Source organism: Epinephelus moara, chromosome 22 (genome assembly GCF_006386435.1).
Source record: "Epinephelus moara isolate mb chromosome 22, YSFRI_EMoa_1.0, whole genome shotgun sequence".
Lineage (NCBI taxonomy): Eukaryota > Metazoa > Chordata > Actinopteri > Perciformes > Serranidae > Epinephelus > Epinephelus moara.
Window position 1 is genome coordinate 42,211,255 of NC_065527.1, and position 16,999 is coordinate 42,228,253.

The 16,999-nt window shown below is 41.7% G+C and overlaps 1 protein-coding gene and 1 long non-coding RNA gene across 10 annotated transcripts in view; one reads left to right on the forward strand and one right to left on the reverse strand.

The window, feature by feature from the left end:
- The window catches only part of macf1a (microtubule actin crosslinking factor 1a), a 266,838-nt gene that overhangs the window by 22,318 nt on the left and 227,521 nt on the right, over positions 1–16,999 (forward strand). The window contains exons 1-2 of one of the 9 annotated variants that reach the window (XM_050034878.1): positions 9,667–9,806; positions 10,089–10,404. The exons of 5 other annotated variants lie outside the window; for them this stretch is intronic. In XM_050034878.1, the coding sequence (XP_049890835.1) occupies positions 10,311–10,404 (94 nt within the window). In that variant the 5' untranslated portion in view covers positions 9,667–9,806; positions 10,089–10,310. Of the gene's footprint in view, positions 1–9,666; positions 10,405–16,999 lie in introns of those variants that run through there. 3 more of the 9 variants (XM_050034876.1, XM_050034879.1, XM_050034875.1) reach the window with 3 other exon arrangements.
- On the reverse strand, positions 8,895–9,621 carry LOC126384057 (uncharacterized). The gene is made up of 3 exons (XR_007569221.1): positions 9,588–9,621; positions 9,363–9,517; positions 8,895–8,970 (listed from the first exon to the last, which is right to left on the reverse strand). It is a non-coding gene; the product is annotated as an uncharacterized LOC126384057 (long non-coding RNA).

Below are 16,999 nucleotides of genomic sequence, written 5' to 3' on the forward strand. Positions count from 1 at the left end.
GGACGAGGGGTGAGTGAGGTCATAAAACAGAAAGAGAAAGAGAAAGAGGGATGAAGATTGAACCAGAGAATCACTGAAAACTGAAAGGATATAAAGACTGAAAAGAGAAATCTGTTGACTGCCAATGGAGGGAACCTGCAGCTAAGGCTGAAAGAGATCAAAACAGACACAGAGAAAAAGGGAGTTAAAAAGGAAGAAGATGAGATGAGTTGAAAAGACAGATTTAAGGCCAACGTCACCTTAATTAAGAGCTCTAGTAGGTTATTTCTACGGCCTAGGAAAGTTCAAACAGTATTTGTGAACATGAGCTATCTCTGTCAAAGCCAGAAACCAGAGAAGTGCGACTCAAGCTTGTGATGTCATCAAGAATAAAGTCTGGAGCTGTTAGGCACTCTAGTTGTTGGAACTGGGAGACAGTTGTTGATGTTCACTAATACTTCTGGACTGTCTTAGACCCTAGGAAAAACAAACATGAATTTCAAAAATGGGCCTAGTTCCCCTTTAGGAAAGGCATTTGACGTGCAGAAAGAGTGAGGAATTTATACTGAAAGGCAAAAAGAGGAAGAGACAGAATGAGAGACCATGAAAGAGACAAACTGAGGGAGAGACACAGAGAAAGAGACCTTGAGGGAAAGTTTGAAAAAAGAGCGAGAAGAAGTTAAACTGGGACAAAGAGAGGTGTGTTATTTAAGCTCCAAACCTTCAGTTTTAAAGGTTCAGTGCGTAAGATTGAGGGGGATTTAGTGGCATCTAATGGTGAGGATTGCAGATTGCAACCAGCTGAAACTTCTCCCTGTTAGAATTCATTCAGTGTTGTTCAGGGGGTTTTACAGGAAGCTAATTATCTGCAGAGGTCCCCTTCTCACCAAAACAAACGGACCAGGCGATTGAAACACTGAACAAAACAGTTTGACATTACAAATCAGTGTTTCTTCAATGCTGTTTGACTGGCTGGAGACTATTCGCTTGCCCAGCACTGCAAATGTGAGCTCACCTTCTTTCTGATCCCGATGTTCAGGAGTTTTTTAGCAGGAATGGAATTACCCCCAAATTCTCTTCCTCTCCCAATCAAATAGGACCAGGTGATTTAAACTGGTAAAAACACTTAAAGGGATAGTGCACCCAAAAATGAAAATTCAGCCATTATCTACTCACCCATATGCCGAGGGAGGCTCAGGTGAAGTTCACACACGTGAGCGCAGTGCACAGAGAGGCAGTTAGAGCTACAGGCTACAATGAGGCTAAAAACAGAGTTCAAAAGACGTTTTTCCAAGCAACTTTTTATGTCGGGGCTTCAGGAGACTTGGATCACTACAGATGAGGTAGTATGGAGATATTTTGTGGTTTCAATTATGTGTTTTTGGACGTTTGAAGATATTTTGTGGTTTCAATTATGTGTTTTTGGACGTTTGAATCTGGGGCCCCGTCAGCCTGCATTAAGTGGAGTTGTGTTGCTACCCACTCTCCCCTGGGATCTCCGCAAGTGTTGTGAGGACTCTAAAACTTCACCTGAGCCTCCCTCGGCATATGGGTGAGTAGATAATGGCTGAATTTTCATTTTTGGGTGCACTATCCCTTTAAGAAAGCTGTTTCCTCTTTAAAAAAATCTGTTTATCTGACACTCTTGTCACGAAGTGGCTGCTAACTATGGTGGCTGACACAAAAACGTGAATGGCCCTATCTAGAGCCAGTGTTCGATTTGTCTGTTCTGGGCTACTGTAGAAACATGGTGGTGCAATGTGGCGATCTTTGTAGACAAGGACCCGCTTTGTATGTAGAAGCAAACAACTCATTCTTAGGTAACAAAAACACAATGATTCTTATTTTCATTATTTATTTATTTTTTATTAACTAGAGGAAACATAGTTATTATATTATATTCCATTGCTGCCAGTATTCCTCTAAATCCTACACACTGGACCTTTAAGTCAATTTTGTGTAAGAATTTATTGGAACAGCCAACAAATTTAAAAGTTTTGGGATGTACAAAGCAGTGGTGTGTGAAAACCTACATCTGAACTTTTTGTGGCACCTGCTGATTTATTATTGCACTTCTATAAAGTTTGGGAACTTGTGAGTCATGTTCAAAATAGAACGGTCAAAATGGATGCAGCAGAGGCCGACATACCCTGATGTTTGGTCCCTAGTATGGATCAAGTCCAAAACACACTGGATCCTACACCTCCCATAATGCATTAGACCTTCCCTGCCTACATCTCCACAAACCCCACAGCCTAGCTGTCTTTGTTATGCACTGAAGATGATCCTAGTATTCATTAGTATTGTACGGACAACCTGGTGGAATGATGTGAGAGCAATTCACTTATTATTAATCTGAAGAAGAACCACTAAATAATTTTTGGTCTCTTAGTGAACTCATATTGTCCACCAGTTACTGCCCATAACACACAGATTGAACAAGTTTCCTCATATAAATATTTGGGTATCTGTGTGGATGCTGTTTTATCCTGAAGTGCACATACAGATTATGTTCACAGTAACATACAACAACGCTTTTACTTTCTTACAAGACTGAGGTCATTTGGAGCAAAGAAACAAATCCTTCCAACTTTTTTTTTGTAAGAGATAGGTATATAAACTAAATTAAATCTAACCTGATCATAGGTATATAATCTAAATTACATTTAGAGTTATTATGAATGAAACGATGAACCAAAACAGTTAAAGTCAATGGATGAAATCCTGTTTATCTAAATGAGACACTCGTGCCTCGGGTTGTATATGTACAGTCATGATATAGTTCACAGACTGAACATACTGTATTCCTTTCAGCTTTAATGAGCCCGCTGCAAACACCAGTGACTTTGTTTACATGATTTTATTGGATTTGCAGAAGTCACACTAATTATCCACATTCCTGGATCAACCATGTATTCCACACACAAATTATTCTGAGACGCTTTTTAATGTTTACGTCCGCATCTTAAACTGTAATTGAGTTTGCAGTTGTAGGCTAAAGGTCAGGCTTCACTAAGAATCTTATTTAAAATTTGTGCCGCCACATAACACACTAATCCAAGTCACACACATTTTACAATAATGTCACTCAATCCCCTGTTCATTCCTGCTTATTCAGGGCACTGAGCTGCTTTATGAAACAAAAATGCAGCCGTTGATAATCAGATCGCATTGTTTGATGTTGCGGCTGTTTTGTAGATTAGCTGTGCTCCCAGCAACGTGGAGGATGGTGAGATTGAGCGTCAGAGATGGGATGTAAAGCATTAGTGCTTGATGTTTGGGGAGTTTCTTATTCTAAAGCTGAGGTCAGAAGGCGTAGTGCGGGGTTCTGCTGCTGAGGCGTTGGTCATCATGCTGATGTGTTGAGAACTGAGTGTCCTTTTGGCTCAGAGAGCACATTCATCGTGCAGCTGGACTCTGCATGACAGCAGCACACACACACACACACACACATACACACACACACACACACACACACACACATCTACATGCATGTGTATACACAAAGAGGAGGACACACACTGCAGAAAGAAAACAGTGTGAGTGACAGACAGACAGAGATGACTCAGTATTCTGTCAGTCAGCATTCTTTCTTTTTTAACAGACACACTTTAATACACATACACACACATTTTACTACTTTTATTGTTATTAAAATTACTATTAATACACATCATGAGATGATAAGAATGAAAAGACAACATACAAATGGAAAAACTTAAAGAAAAGAAAGTTTTTACAGTCAGAGTTTACTGTTATTCCCACTGTCCACCACTAGGCGGGGACATAAAGGTTTCACACATTAACAGGTGTGTCCTACCTTGTCATTTTCCACTGTGGGACCCCTTTGTCTATTGTTGAGTAAAATGACGACCTCTGACAAAGTGACATATTGTATGGATATTAAATATTATATTCAGTGCATAACAATAAGAGTACAGAACAACTGATAAACTGTACACTTTACCCCAATAATGAAGGTAATAACTGCAAGTTTGTGTGAAATCAGTGATTTGTATGAATTTGTTTTTTATTGGTAACAGTCATATGTGTGTAATAGGCTTCTTCTTTGACCAATTCGAGTCTTTTCTTCTTTCTGACACTTGGCAATTGTTCTCCTAGCTCTTTGGTTGTTTTAATAGATTACTTTTTAATGCAGGATGAGGCTAGTTAGCAGAGAGTGATGTTTTACTTACAGAAATGAATGACATGCTGAGATATAAGCCTACTGTATAGTTTCAAAAAAGCTTTCTTAAACCCCTTAAAATCAAGAAGGCCTTGCAACTCCCGCCAAGCTTTGGCGACCCATAGTCAAGACCCCCAGGCTGGAAACCTGTGATCTAGAGGGACTCTCATGCTCTGTCATCTGCTTGGTTTTTTATTACACAAATTAACTGATAAAAGATGTTTTAAAAACTGCTTTGACTGTAATCTCATGATGCATGTTTATCTGGAGTAAAAGATGTTTTTCTCCAACTGTTTGATGTTCTACAGCACAGTGGGAGTAAAATGTTACTGCGGGACCTTAAGACCAGGGTCACGACAACCTCCCTCTTGTTTGTATTACGTGTGAGTGTGTGTGTCAGGAGGTTGCAGACGGATATTTTGGACCCCCCACTTGTATTGTGATTGGAAGCTGTGCACGACTACATGAGTGTGATGAATGTGTGTGTGTGTGTTGGGTTTGGATTGCCTGAGGTGTCTGTTTGTATTTCCACTGAAGTGTGGCTAATTTGATGTGTGAGTCCTGTAATGAGGAGTGAGTCAGGGTGAGGAGACACAAAGAGGACATTAAAAATAATGAAAGATACATGAAGAGATAGGGAGGGAGAGGAAATGAATATCTGCACAGAGTTTTTCCTAATCGTTTATACTGGTAATAATTACTGTAAACACATGATGAGACCGCGCACCGAATGACTGGAAACATACATACACAGACATATCTTTAATAATCTCATTGTTTCCTGTAGTAGCAAACAAGCTCTGATTCTCTAGTTAAAGGTTATCTCTTATTTCTCATTTCCCTCCAACTTGTAGCTTGTTCCTCCATCTGTTACCTTGAGAAATGTTCTGTTATGTGCTGGAAAGTGTTGTCACAGCTTTCTGCAGTGTAGAAGATATTAGAGGCTGCTACACCCCTGACATGCTAACTACAGTAATGTTCCATCCGCACTGGTTTAATCACCGACACTTTCTCTCATCTTTCTGGACATCCTCTTCTATTTAATCTTATTAGAAGTGGGTGTGCGTGCATGGGTGCTGGAAATAATGATACATGATACACCTAATGCCAGATCTGTTACAGCAGCAGTAATGACCCACACACTTGGAAGACCATTAGTATTATATACACACATGAGCACACATGACTTCACAGAATTAGGCTGTGTTGACATGCTCAGTTAGACACAATAATAAGAGGGTTAAAGGCAGAATAAAAAAGAGAGTGAAGCTATAGAACATAGAATTATGTTTTATGCTGCTGCCTCTGGTCTTTCTGCTCTTAGAAATACCTCCACTGTCATGATCTCCTTACTTCTTTAGGATACTGTGGCGATGTACACCTGATTTTCTCCATCAGGTTTAGAACAATAAATGTTTATAGGTGAAGCAACATTATTTGTACATACAATGGGAAATGTTAGGTTTCCTTAAAGCCAGAATCTTAAGGGCAACTAATGGGAACCATGTTGAATAATCCCACAGTTGATGCCACTAGTTTTTCCCCTTTAAATCCTTGATTATTTTTTCATATACACACAGTGGATGCTTTATTGGGTAAACCGTAGAATATGTTTTAATTCAATACAGCAGTTCTGCCATAAATTCTACCTTCACAAGGCTAACAATGTTATGTTTTTGTTAAGGATGGGAATTTTTTATTGACACCGGTGCCATTATTGACTCTGATTATTGGTCCAACTCTTTATTCACATTCCCGGAATTTAAGCTCATATTGCGTAGAAAGACGTCTCAGCACATTGCCGGTGTTTCCACCCTTGAAATGATCATTTTACAGATATTACAAACAGTACTGTTGTCATCTTTCTTCGTGAAATAAAGCCATGCTTTGGAACTTCTTGTTGCAAGTTCCCAGCAGCATAGACATAAAAGTTTGACATCACTGTTTTGCAGTGTGCAACAGTCAGAAAAACATGCCAGCACTGATAAAAGGAAATGATAAGCTCAGAGGCATTCGGCTGCAATGCAGTTGGTAACAGATTCTCAACTGGAGCCACTTCTCTCCACCTCTTTCCATCCCTTGTTTTTGTTGACAATACCAGAAAATGTGGAAATTCAACTGTTTATTATGTTAAAAGTGGTGTAGTAATAGACGATTAGATATTGAGAGGTGTCTTTGTTCCCCCCTATTAATGTACACGAGGAGGGCAGAATATTAAAAACACCCCTAAATATAATGCAGTACAGTAAAACACCACTTACTATGACATCTATGTTCAAACATATAATTATTAATGAATACACAGCCATCATACAATTACCTTTTATGGCAGAATAATTGTATTGGATTGCATTAGATTGAACAGATGTACTTAATAAAGTGGCCACTGGCTTTAGACATCTTTGACTAAGTTAACAAAGTTTTAGTGTACTTTCTGGAAAAACAGACCAGGGAGCAAGTCCACACAGAGCAGGATCTCAAAGTCAGTGCAGTGGTTTGAAAGCTGTGGAGCCATTCATGCATCTTTTATTCATATTTAGATCCATGTTGACTTGAACCTGAGAGCAAGCCACATCTGCTTCAATTCTTGTTTTGTGCTCCTCCTGCTGTACAGTCTTTATTTTTCATGCAGTGAGAATGATATCCTTGTATATTTCTGTTACAAGCTGCATGGGCTGAGGTCATCTTTGTGTCTATATGGGATTAATTTACATCATCTCTAGACCATTTCAATGAGGCTGCTTCGTGGGCTTTAACCTCAGGATGATCTCATGCTGAGATTATCCACCAATGGCTGTGTTTCACCCAGTAGGACAGGACACGCTTGTAGACAGATTCACCTGACATCACACAGCATCACTGGAGTCAAAAACACATGATGCAGGAAGTTTATCCTTTTGTGTTCCCCTGATATGGTTTTGGCCAAAAATGGGTCTGTGATTGCATTTTTTCTGGTTGCTCTCAAATTGGATGCAAGAATGTGAAATCTGTTTGAAAGGTCTGTGGGTTTATTGACCTGTAAACAACGCTTTCACTTTGATTTCAATTATTTTGCACACCTCTCTGTAATATGGCCTCAGTTAGCCTTTAGATGGCAGTGTGCTCCATTAATTCAGCTCATCCACAATCAGAACTTCCTTACATACAGACAGTGTTCAGGCCTTTTGCAACTTAAGTTAGGGTAGCTGTAAAATGTAAGGTACTTACATGAGTATTTCCATTTTGTGCTGAGTATTTCCATTTTGTGCAACTTTATACTTTTACTCTGCTACATTTTGGAGGAAAATACGGTACTTTTTACTTCACTACATTTATTTCACAGCTTTGGTTATTAGTCACTTTGCAGATCTAGATTACTGATACAAAATAAAGCAACAAATACATTTCAGTATTTCTATTATAGGCAAAAAGAGTGGTTCCCAAAAATATCTGAAAAGATATTGGTTGTTAGATATGATTATGACCAGAATTGTATAGTTGTCAGCTACAGTTAAGTAGATAGTGAAGGAAGTGAAACTTGTGCTCAGAATACTCACTCCTATGACTCTTGCTCACGTTGGGCTCACTTCTTTATTAAAGGGATCCCCTGAAACTCCCTCAAGGACCCCAGTGGATCTAAGCCATGCCAAGTAAATGCCACCCACTTTTATGGAAGCACTGTGCATTGGCTGTGATTCTCTCCTACTTTATTCAGGCTTTCTACTAATTTATTGCCTGTATGTAGTAATGTAATGAACTATTAGTTCCGTGATATTGTCACAGTCACCAATTTAAATCTTTGCAATAACCCCTACCCATAGATAGATTACCGAATTGGCCTATTGGGCACAGGCCCATGGGCCCAAAGTGTCAGGGCCCTCTGGCCTTCACCTGCAAATGTCATTCAAATGAACATGTACTGACCAGGAAGAGATTAAAAATAACTACAAGGAGACACAAAAAGACTCCAAAGACATGCAAAGGAACTGCGAAGAGACACAAAATAACTACAAAGAAGGTTCAAACATCCACAAAGACACACAAAATTACTAAAAAAAGACATTGATGGAAACACAACATTCGGGTCAATGCACTAATTTTAGCCCATTTACTGGCTAGATGCAATGATGCGCCATCACAAAATACCATCCGTCTCCGCTCAAGCAGCCCTTAAACATTTACCAAGTAAGTGATTACTTAAGCAATTAAGCGATTTATAAAAATAAGTAACCAACATAACATTTTCACTGGCCTCTATGCTGCTTGCTGCTGTTTACTAACCTGCTTTCGAGTCATGAAAAGGCATGCTCAGCTGCAGCACAGCTCTGGTCTACTGGCAGTAGGAAAGACGTCTACAGCCTAATTTTAGTGGGATTTCCAGTGTTTAATTAACCCCACGTACAAGCACAAATTTTGGTGTAAAGGGTGTAAAAGAGACACAAAATAACCAACAAAAGACCCAAAATTACCACAAAGAAAGCCAACGGTGACATCACTGCCACTTCTTTAGCTAGGCTACTCTCTACTGTCACAATTAAGACAGAATAAATCAGTTTTTTTTGGAGCAGATCTGCTGGCGGGAACAGGATGTTGCTGGTGTATGTTGAGCTTTTATCACTGTTTGCTTTGTAAGCTTGAAGATGACTGTGTAATGTGTAGTCAACCCTCTCTTAATGTAGAGTCATGCTAGCTACCTGGCTAATGTAAGTGTTTTGTGGACACACACCTTTTCTCTTGGAGTCTTGCTCCTATTTTGGAGAGGTGGGGGGCCTTTTTCACATCTGTGCCCAGGGACCCTCTGTCTTGTAATCCGCCCATGTCTCTACCTTTAAAAAAAAAAATCCAAACGTAGCCCTGAGATCCGCCATATTGTATTGCCCATCATTATCAAGGTTCTCTGCGCAAGCTTCTTTGACAAACAGCTCATGCCTTAATTTAAATTTGTCCTCGTAGAATAATTTAAAAAGCAAAATAAATCTAAAACAGGCTTTTTCCCTCAGCAGTTGACCAGAGGAGTGATACATTTCCACTTATGGCGGTTAGAGCTGATTCCAACCGTCACTTTAGGCGTAGAAATGGTAAGCTAACGGAAATATCTCGTCAGTGATAATGTAATTAATTATTATACATATATGATACAAACTAGTTTAGTTTAATATTTGTTACAGTAGAACTGTATGTCATGGCCTGCCCAGGGGTTTTGGGGTTTGGTGGTTACCTGTCACCGAGCAATTTTGTCCAGCTGGTGGCGCTCCAGCTCCATTTTCCACCGGCAGCCATGTAAGCTAGCTAGCTCCTCTTCCCCACCGGCTCTTGAAATTCCTGTGGCGGAGGTTCCTGGCGTGGCCGGTAGAGAGGGATGGAAGACAGCCACTGCAGGAAAAGCCGAGAAACCTGAGCAGAGGAGGGAGAGAGAGAGAGAGAGAGAGAAACGTATACATACACATTCACACGGAGGCAGAGACCGCAAAGCCTCGGACAGAAGCGGCCATTACGGCTGGGAAGCATGTTGGGAGCTCGGGCGGCTCGCCTCGGATCCACAGGACGCCGACACAGCCTGGGATAGGAAGCCCGAGGAGTCCGGATACGGTTTCGCCTGGAGCTCCGCCGATTTGGGGACGGAAACGGACACACTGCCCGCCTCTTCGGACACTCATCTGGGGTGTGTAGGATACACTCCCTCCCTCACTTACACACACACACAGCAGGCACAAAAAGCAGCAGTCGCCGGGTGGAAGCCGATATTCAAGGAGGGACTGGTCGGAGACACACCGAGCGATGCGACTGTGTGTTCCCGCACACACACACACTCACACGGCGGTAATGGATAGATAGCGTTTATGTAACCTTCATTCAAGTAGATACTCGCGTCTTTAATGTCCTACATTTTCATCACAACGCGCTCACTTCAGGCTTTTGTTGTCCTTTTTTTTATTCCTTTAAGTATCCCTAAGGATTATCTAACCCTGCTTGGAAGTGAGCTACTGGGCTTTTAGAGTGCGTCAATGCATCAGATTCACTTGTTTCATACAAGGTGCTGTTGAATTGGACGCTGAGGAGAGGAAGGAGCCACAGCTGGGGTCTGGAAGCGCAGCAGCGGAGCGGGTCACTGCGGTAGTCTGCAGGCCGACCCCTCTCTACTCGCAAGCCGGCTTGCAGAGCCACCATGGCCGGGTTCATTCCGGGTCTGCTGCCGACAAACCATTCGCAGGAGAAGGAATTCGCCCAGGCGTACGAGGATGTGCTGGAGAGATATAAAGGTAAAGGGGGAAATGGGCAGAAGCACTGTACAGTGTATGTTATGTTAATATTCATCAGAAGGATTCATACACATATCAAAGTGAAGTTTAAAGTAGCATAAGCCAAAAATAAACAAATCAATTACAGTCACAGTACGAGCTGATTAAACATTCTCCTGGCTCCTCTGGGAATATTAAAGGAATGTTAGTGTTATTTTGTCTTTGGATGGAAAGACTTCAAACATTGGGCACAGAGTGTGTCTGGAAGTTGATCTTTGGGCAGACAGCCAGCCCAGTCTGCCAGTTTCATAATCTGGATTGTTTCATTGTTGATATTTTGGATAAACAAAGCAGGGTTTCCAGCTCTGCCACATTGTTGGCCTCTATCTGTATTGCACTGGGTAGGGGCACACTGCATGCCCTTGCTCCCTTGTAATCACTTGTGTGCTTTTGAGACACCAAAGGAAGCAGTTTTATGAAGCCCCCCCCTTCTGCTCGCCAGCTTCAGGGAATTTTCCCCACATGTCCTCATGTTTCGCCTTGTGTTTGCTGTTTGTCCTGTAAATATCAAAGCTGCTGCTCTGCAAGGCAGTGGAAAGGTTGAGTTTGTCTCTGATGGGGTTTTGAAACACATTAAGTTGAGAAAGCAAACCCTCTTCTCACACAAAGTGGTGCTTGTTGGGCTGCTGCAGATCTCTTTCTGTGTGTGTCTCTCTTATTGTTACCCCCCTGCAGCAGTAGCATTACCACCAGCATTGAGATCTGGCGTTTTATAATCCCAGTGACAGGGGCGCTTTAAAAATGAATGCCTCTACTGAAATTGACTGTGGTAGGGAGGGGGGTGGAGTGTGTGTGTGTGTGAGGGAGAGGATGGGGGTGCGGACAGCCAATAGACTCGGGTCACATCTGTGATGCTGGCGCTGATGAAAAGAAGGTGGCTTTTAATTATTGATTATTATAATGAAACTAAACTCCTTGGGGTTGGGGACTGTGCTTACAAGTGTGTGTGCAAATGTGTGTGTGTGGGAGACAGGTGGAGACAGACAACATGAGATATGAGATAGTTCATGTCCTCAGCAGTTCTTAAATCCTACAACATAAAGTATCTGTACAACAAACATGTCTAACCACAGAGGAAGAAGCCCTGTGGGAAATTGTTTCGGTGACAGTTTGTTGCATCTGTGCTATAGCAACGTTTTGCCCGGCTCCTGTTCTTTGTGGCCACTGAAATAAGCTCTGTTAAAGGAAAGTGAAAACACGTGGACATATCTGGAATATAACTGGGGCCAAAATATGCAGACGTCTTCTCTGTATCGCCGGCATAACACATCACTCAAGGCTTTTTGGCCAGAATAGTTACTTTTTTCTGCAGCAGGTGGTCCGCCAGGGGCATAGCAAGGTATTAATAACAGAAAAACGTGCTTAATTAAGTCTGCAATACTTTCCTTTGATTTAAAAAAAAAAGTTTCTGGCTCTCACTGTATTGATCTATGTAACAAATCCCACTTATAACTCTTGCTGGGTAAAACAGGTGCTATTAGCACACAGGGATTTGTATTCATGGTATTAATAGAGAGTTTGCTGTTAAAATGACTCAAAATGGTAAAGGTAGTTAGGTTCTTTGAGAAGCAGTAGGACTTATCTCCTTCACTCACACACACTCCAGAGCACCTTACATTCAGACTGGATTTTCAGTACGCAGGCAGAACTGCAGCCCATTTCTCAGACTTGTAGCGAATGATTGCTCTCCATTAAAATGCCATTTGTCGATTGCTATCGCAGCTTAATTGTATATGCGAGCAGAGTTGTTTTACTTTGATAAATATATAAGGCATTAGAGGTGGTGTTTCCCATGAGAGAGGCGGTTGAAAGGAGGAAACATAAACACTTAAGCAGAGTTAGAGATAGCCCTCTTGGCCTTTTAGAAAATCTCTGCATGTTAAGACCAGAAAGTCCTCAAACTGATCATAGGCCAGCACTTCAACTCTGGCATTGTTGATAGCTACATCTACAGCTACTGGTCCTTTATGTGGCAGGTGCACTAATGTATAGGTTGTTCCTTTGGTGAACCAGTTTGTGCAGGGACTGAGATCACATGCTCTTCCAATAGTGCCATCGCATTTGGTACGGGACAGGAACATTCAATAACATCCAAAACCTGTAAAACATAGTATAGTTTGTATTGTATATCTACCTAAAAGAGTGTTTATGTGCGACATTTGTGATATTGGACAGTGTTTAGTTCTCAGATAGGTCTATTTTTGTTAACACAGTGTAGGTTTATTGAAGCAGAATTTGTGAGTGACATGTCCTACTAACTTGTAACCCCAAGCTCTCTCTGTTGCAGTAGTAGGATATCCCTGGATTAATATGTGTTTTCTGGTCCTGTAAGGCTGCACTTTTTGCCTCTGTGTTCTGTCAACATCGCCCTCACATCTCGTCCCCTTCGTCAGTGCTATAATGAGGCTGTAACCCTATCGGACGTGTTCTGTGTCCTCTGGAGTTGCTCCAGTACAATAGGACTTGTGCTGCAGTATGTCACCGTCTAATGATGTTTTGCTCTTTGAAGAACGTTAGCGACAATAGCACGCTTACTGTCTTGGATGATATCATGTTTGCTTCCTGTCATTCATTCATTATGTCATGTACATTGTTCTTTCTCTTTTTTTCCCCCGGTAGTTTAGATTGCAGCGATGTTTCATATGCTGCAGTGAACTTGACCCCTTAAACCACTATCCTGTATGCATACAGTGACTTTTCACTACTCTGTCAGTTGTGTGTGAGTCACTTGTAGCAGTTGTCAGAAAGAATAGATGCCGAAATGTGAACTTGGCGTCCTGCTTGCGGCGTCACTTGACTGAAATCGGAGTTGGGGACATTTGATACGGTTTAAATAATTTAAAAGGGTGGTAGGCTGGTTGTGCTTGTGTGTAGCTGCCATGTAACAATGGCAGGATATCTAAAGCAATAACGACAGGGTCATATATGGAAAAACACTGGGACCTGACTCAGAAAACACACACCGTCTGAGTCAGTGGAAAACCAGATGGTTCAGGGCAGATTGACAGCAGCATTCTCATGAACATTATATTTACTCAAGGAGCTCCGTAATTATTTTGTAGCATGCAACAACACACTATGGATTTCAGCTTCTCTGCTGTTTTTTTTTTTTTTTAGTAATCCTAATTAGAGAACATTTACACAAGCTTAAGAGGAGCTTAAAGGCCAAACATGAAAGGTTCAAAACAGCCCATGAAAATCCTTTCAGAGCCAAATATAAGGCAGGAAACATGGGAGGAAACAGAACAATTGAACCTTTAGAAGAACAAGATGGTCAGGAAACCAACAGCCATAACTTTGGCCTTTGCAAATATAGACACTAACTGTCTCTGTGTGAGTGTGTCTGTGTTTGACAGCCAAAGATTTAGGTAAGCAGATCAGTTTTGTCAAATAAAATCTATATTCTCAGTCTGAAGAAACTTCATGTTTCTGGTAAACTGAGCTGTATCCTGTGTCCAGTGTGTTTGTGTGTATAGCGAGCAGGGTTAAGATCGTTGCAGATCTTTGGCCGAGAATGGCATCACAATGTTCTCTGTGTATACTTAACACCTCTAACTCATCAGTCTGCAGGCAGTGCCAGTCAGCTCAGTCCTACTGCTGACCCTATTAGCTGGTACGTAGCAGTGAAGCAAAGGACACATTCTCTGTGGCTTTCTCTGCTCAGTATTAGTATTTTACTGTACTGTTTGTCAGTCACACACAAATTCACATTCGCTGTTTTAATGTATATCGGCAGTGACACGAATAGTCACAACTGCACTTACAGCATGCGCATACACCCGTTCGACACTCTTGGCTCTCAAGATGAGAGATCTCTTCAAATTAATTCCAATTTGGGGCATTCTCTCAAGTGATATAGCAGATTTGCACCCAAAAAAAGCTCAGTATTTGGCTCCAGCTCTCTCACTGTGACCCACAAAGTATATCCTGGTGTTGACAGCCAGACCTCTAGTTGCATTGAGTGTGCTGGCTATAGCTATAGGGTTATTAACTTCATATGTTGACATATGAAGTTAATAATAGTTTATATCTCTTGAATATAAGGGAACTAGAAGGCTTGTGGTGCTCAAAGCGCTAAAATAACATGACTGAACTACACCATGTAACCGTATCACTGTGCAGAAGAAAGCGTGGATGAAAGGCTCATACTCGTGACAGTGTGAGATGTAGGCCTCAACATTAATGGCATCCTCCCGAGCTGAGCTGTGTCATTAGCTAGCAAGTGGTGCTACTTGAGCTAGCAGTAAATGCACACTTCCTTCCGCGTAGTGATGCGGTTGGCAGGTGTAGTTCGGTAGGAAGAAATTAGTTTCTACATGCTCACAACAAGGTCTGTGGATTGTCTTTAGTAACCTGGTCATGATTCCTTGAAAGAGACATTGCTGTTGAGTTTTGGGTGAACTGTCCCTTTAAATTTGAGCTCTGGGCTCACAATATGGATGACATCAACATCACGGTATAAAGAATATATTCTGCAGATTGAAAGTTACATAAAATAATCAAATGGACATTGAATGGAACGAGTTATGTTTCAGTGTTACACCCCAAAAACCATATGATTACAATACAGTCTTACTGAGAGTAGATGTGCTGCATTTAATTATTGTAACTATTGTCAACCCTGCAAAGACTCTCAGATGTCCATGACCTAAAAAGAGAGAGAGACAGGAAGTGCACACTCACGGAGCATGAGGAAGGGTTGGGAGTTGAGTGTTTGCTGACGTCCCGCATTTTCATGGGATACAGGAAGTGGCAGGCCAGCTCTTCCTGTCTCTTCAGATCCGTGTTTGTGTGTTTGTACCTGCCTCTCTGATTCGTCACGCACCGTGGACATACAAAGGACGCTTGTACGTTTCCAACCACCTCATGAATCCTGTTAAAGTGTATCTGTTGCTGCTTTCACTATGTCATCCTCAGCTGAGCTTCTCTGTCATGTGTCCTGTCTTTGTGCCTCTGTTTGAGAAATGCCATGCTTCTGGACTAATGTGACCCCATTAGAGTTAAATTTAGACCTTGAAATGTTGAGATTGGACGATGGGCAAAGTGGTGAATTTGTGTGTCACTTGTGCCTCAGTGGAGGAACTAAGACAGAGAAGAGATGGAGTGTGAGCTCAAAATGCAGAGATGGAGAGGGATGATCTCATGAGAGGAATGCATGGGAAGTAGAGGCAGAGTAGAAGACAACACGGCTTAACTGAACATCAGAGAGAAAAGAAAAATGTAACCGTGGAGTGAAAGAGATGAAGATAGACATTTAGAGAGAAGGGAGGCAGACATGCTATTGGCCAGTCCCTCACTTCGATCATTACAGCTGGATTTTTCCACGTGGCCTAGTTTTCCCCTCCCAACTCCCTCGTTCCTGCTCTCCTCTCACGGTAGATCTCTGCCCGCAAGAACACAACCTCCTCCTCCTGCTCTTTCTCACTCTCCTCTTTACAACGACTTGTATTATTATTTGGGAAAGAAATATGTCTTAGACTGCTGAATTTCATTTCCACATCATCAGTACTTTGCTGTAGTAAAATAACCTCTTTGCACAAGGTGGTAATAACGTTTTCTAACATTACTTGTGAAATTAATGATCTCGTTGTTGCTCCGTTTTGCTGCCAATAGCTGTTTCATTTCCCCATTCTCTGTCTTCGTTCTCTGTCTTTGTTTCTCACTATCGATTTTTTTCCCTCTCCCTCCCTCTTCTGCATTTCCCTCACATTCTCACTTGCTTATTTCATTATCTCCTCATTGGTTCTCCCTCTCCTCTTCGCCTTTTCCTTGTCTCTTTCCCTGCCTCCTCCCTTCTCCCCTCCCATATTTCCCATCTATCCCGGCTTACTTCCTGTTTGGTCACATTCTCCAGCAGCACCTGACTGTGTCGGCAGGGAAAACCAAACGCTGTCAGAGCTGCGGCAGGGAAGACCAAATGCTCACCGAGCTCGAAAGCTTGCGCTGCTGTTCGTAGTAGGAGAGGGAAAAAGAGGGGGGGTAGCCTTCAGGGAAATCAAACGCTCCCAGAGCTCGGGGTTGTGCTGGGAGGCATCTCCCCCCTGCTGGGAGAAAGTGCTCGTTATTAATACGTGAAAAATGGACATTAGAAATATGGGAAACGTCTTGATTGTAGGGAGTATAAAGATAGAAATTAAATGGAAACAAAACAAAGCACATTAATTAAATTTAATGGAAAAATTTCAGAGGGAAGGATTGTTTACTGCTCATTGTAATAGTATCAGACATATTTACAGTGAGAGCACAAAAAATTAACAACACTGCAGAATATAAACAGAAAAATAACCCATTATAATGACGCCGCTGCTGTATGTGTGTCAGCTAAAAAGAAAAATACTGCAGTGTCAAAATGAAATCCCTCTGGCACTCTGTCTCTCCTGCATTCCCCACATTTTATCTTCATCTGTGATGTCCCCGCTTCTCTTTCCCCCTCCTTTCCCCCCATTTTCTCCCCCTTTTACTGTTCGCTTCCCCCCTTTAGCCCTCAGGGTTCTTACATAACCAGCACCCAGCTGATTTTTAGTAAAATGATCAATGAGCTTCATTGTGTGTGTGT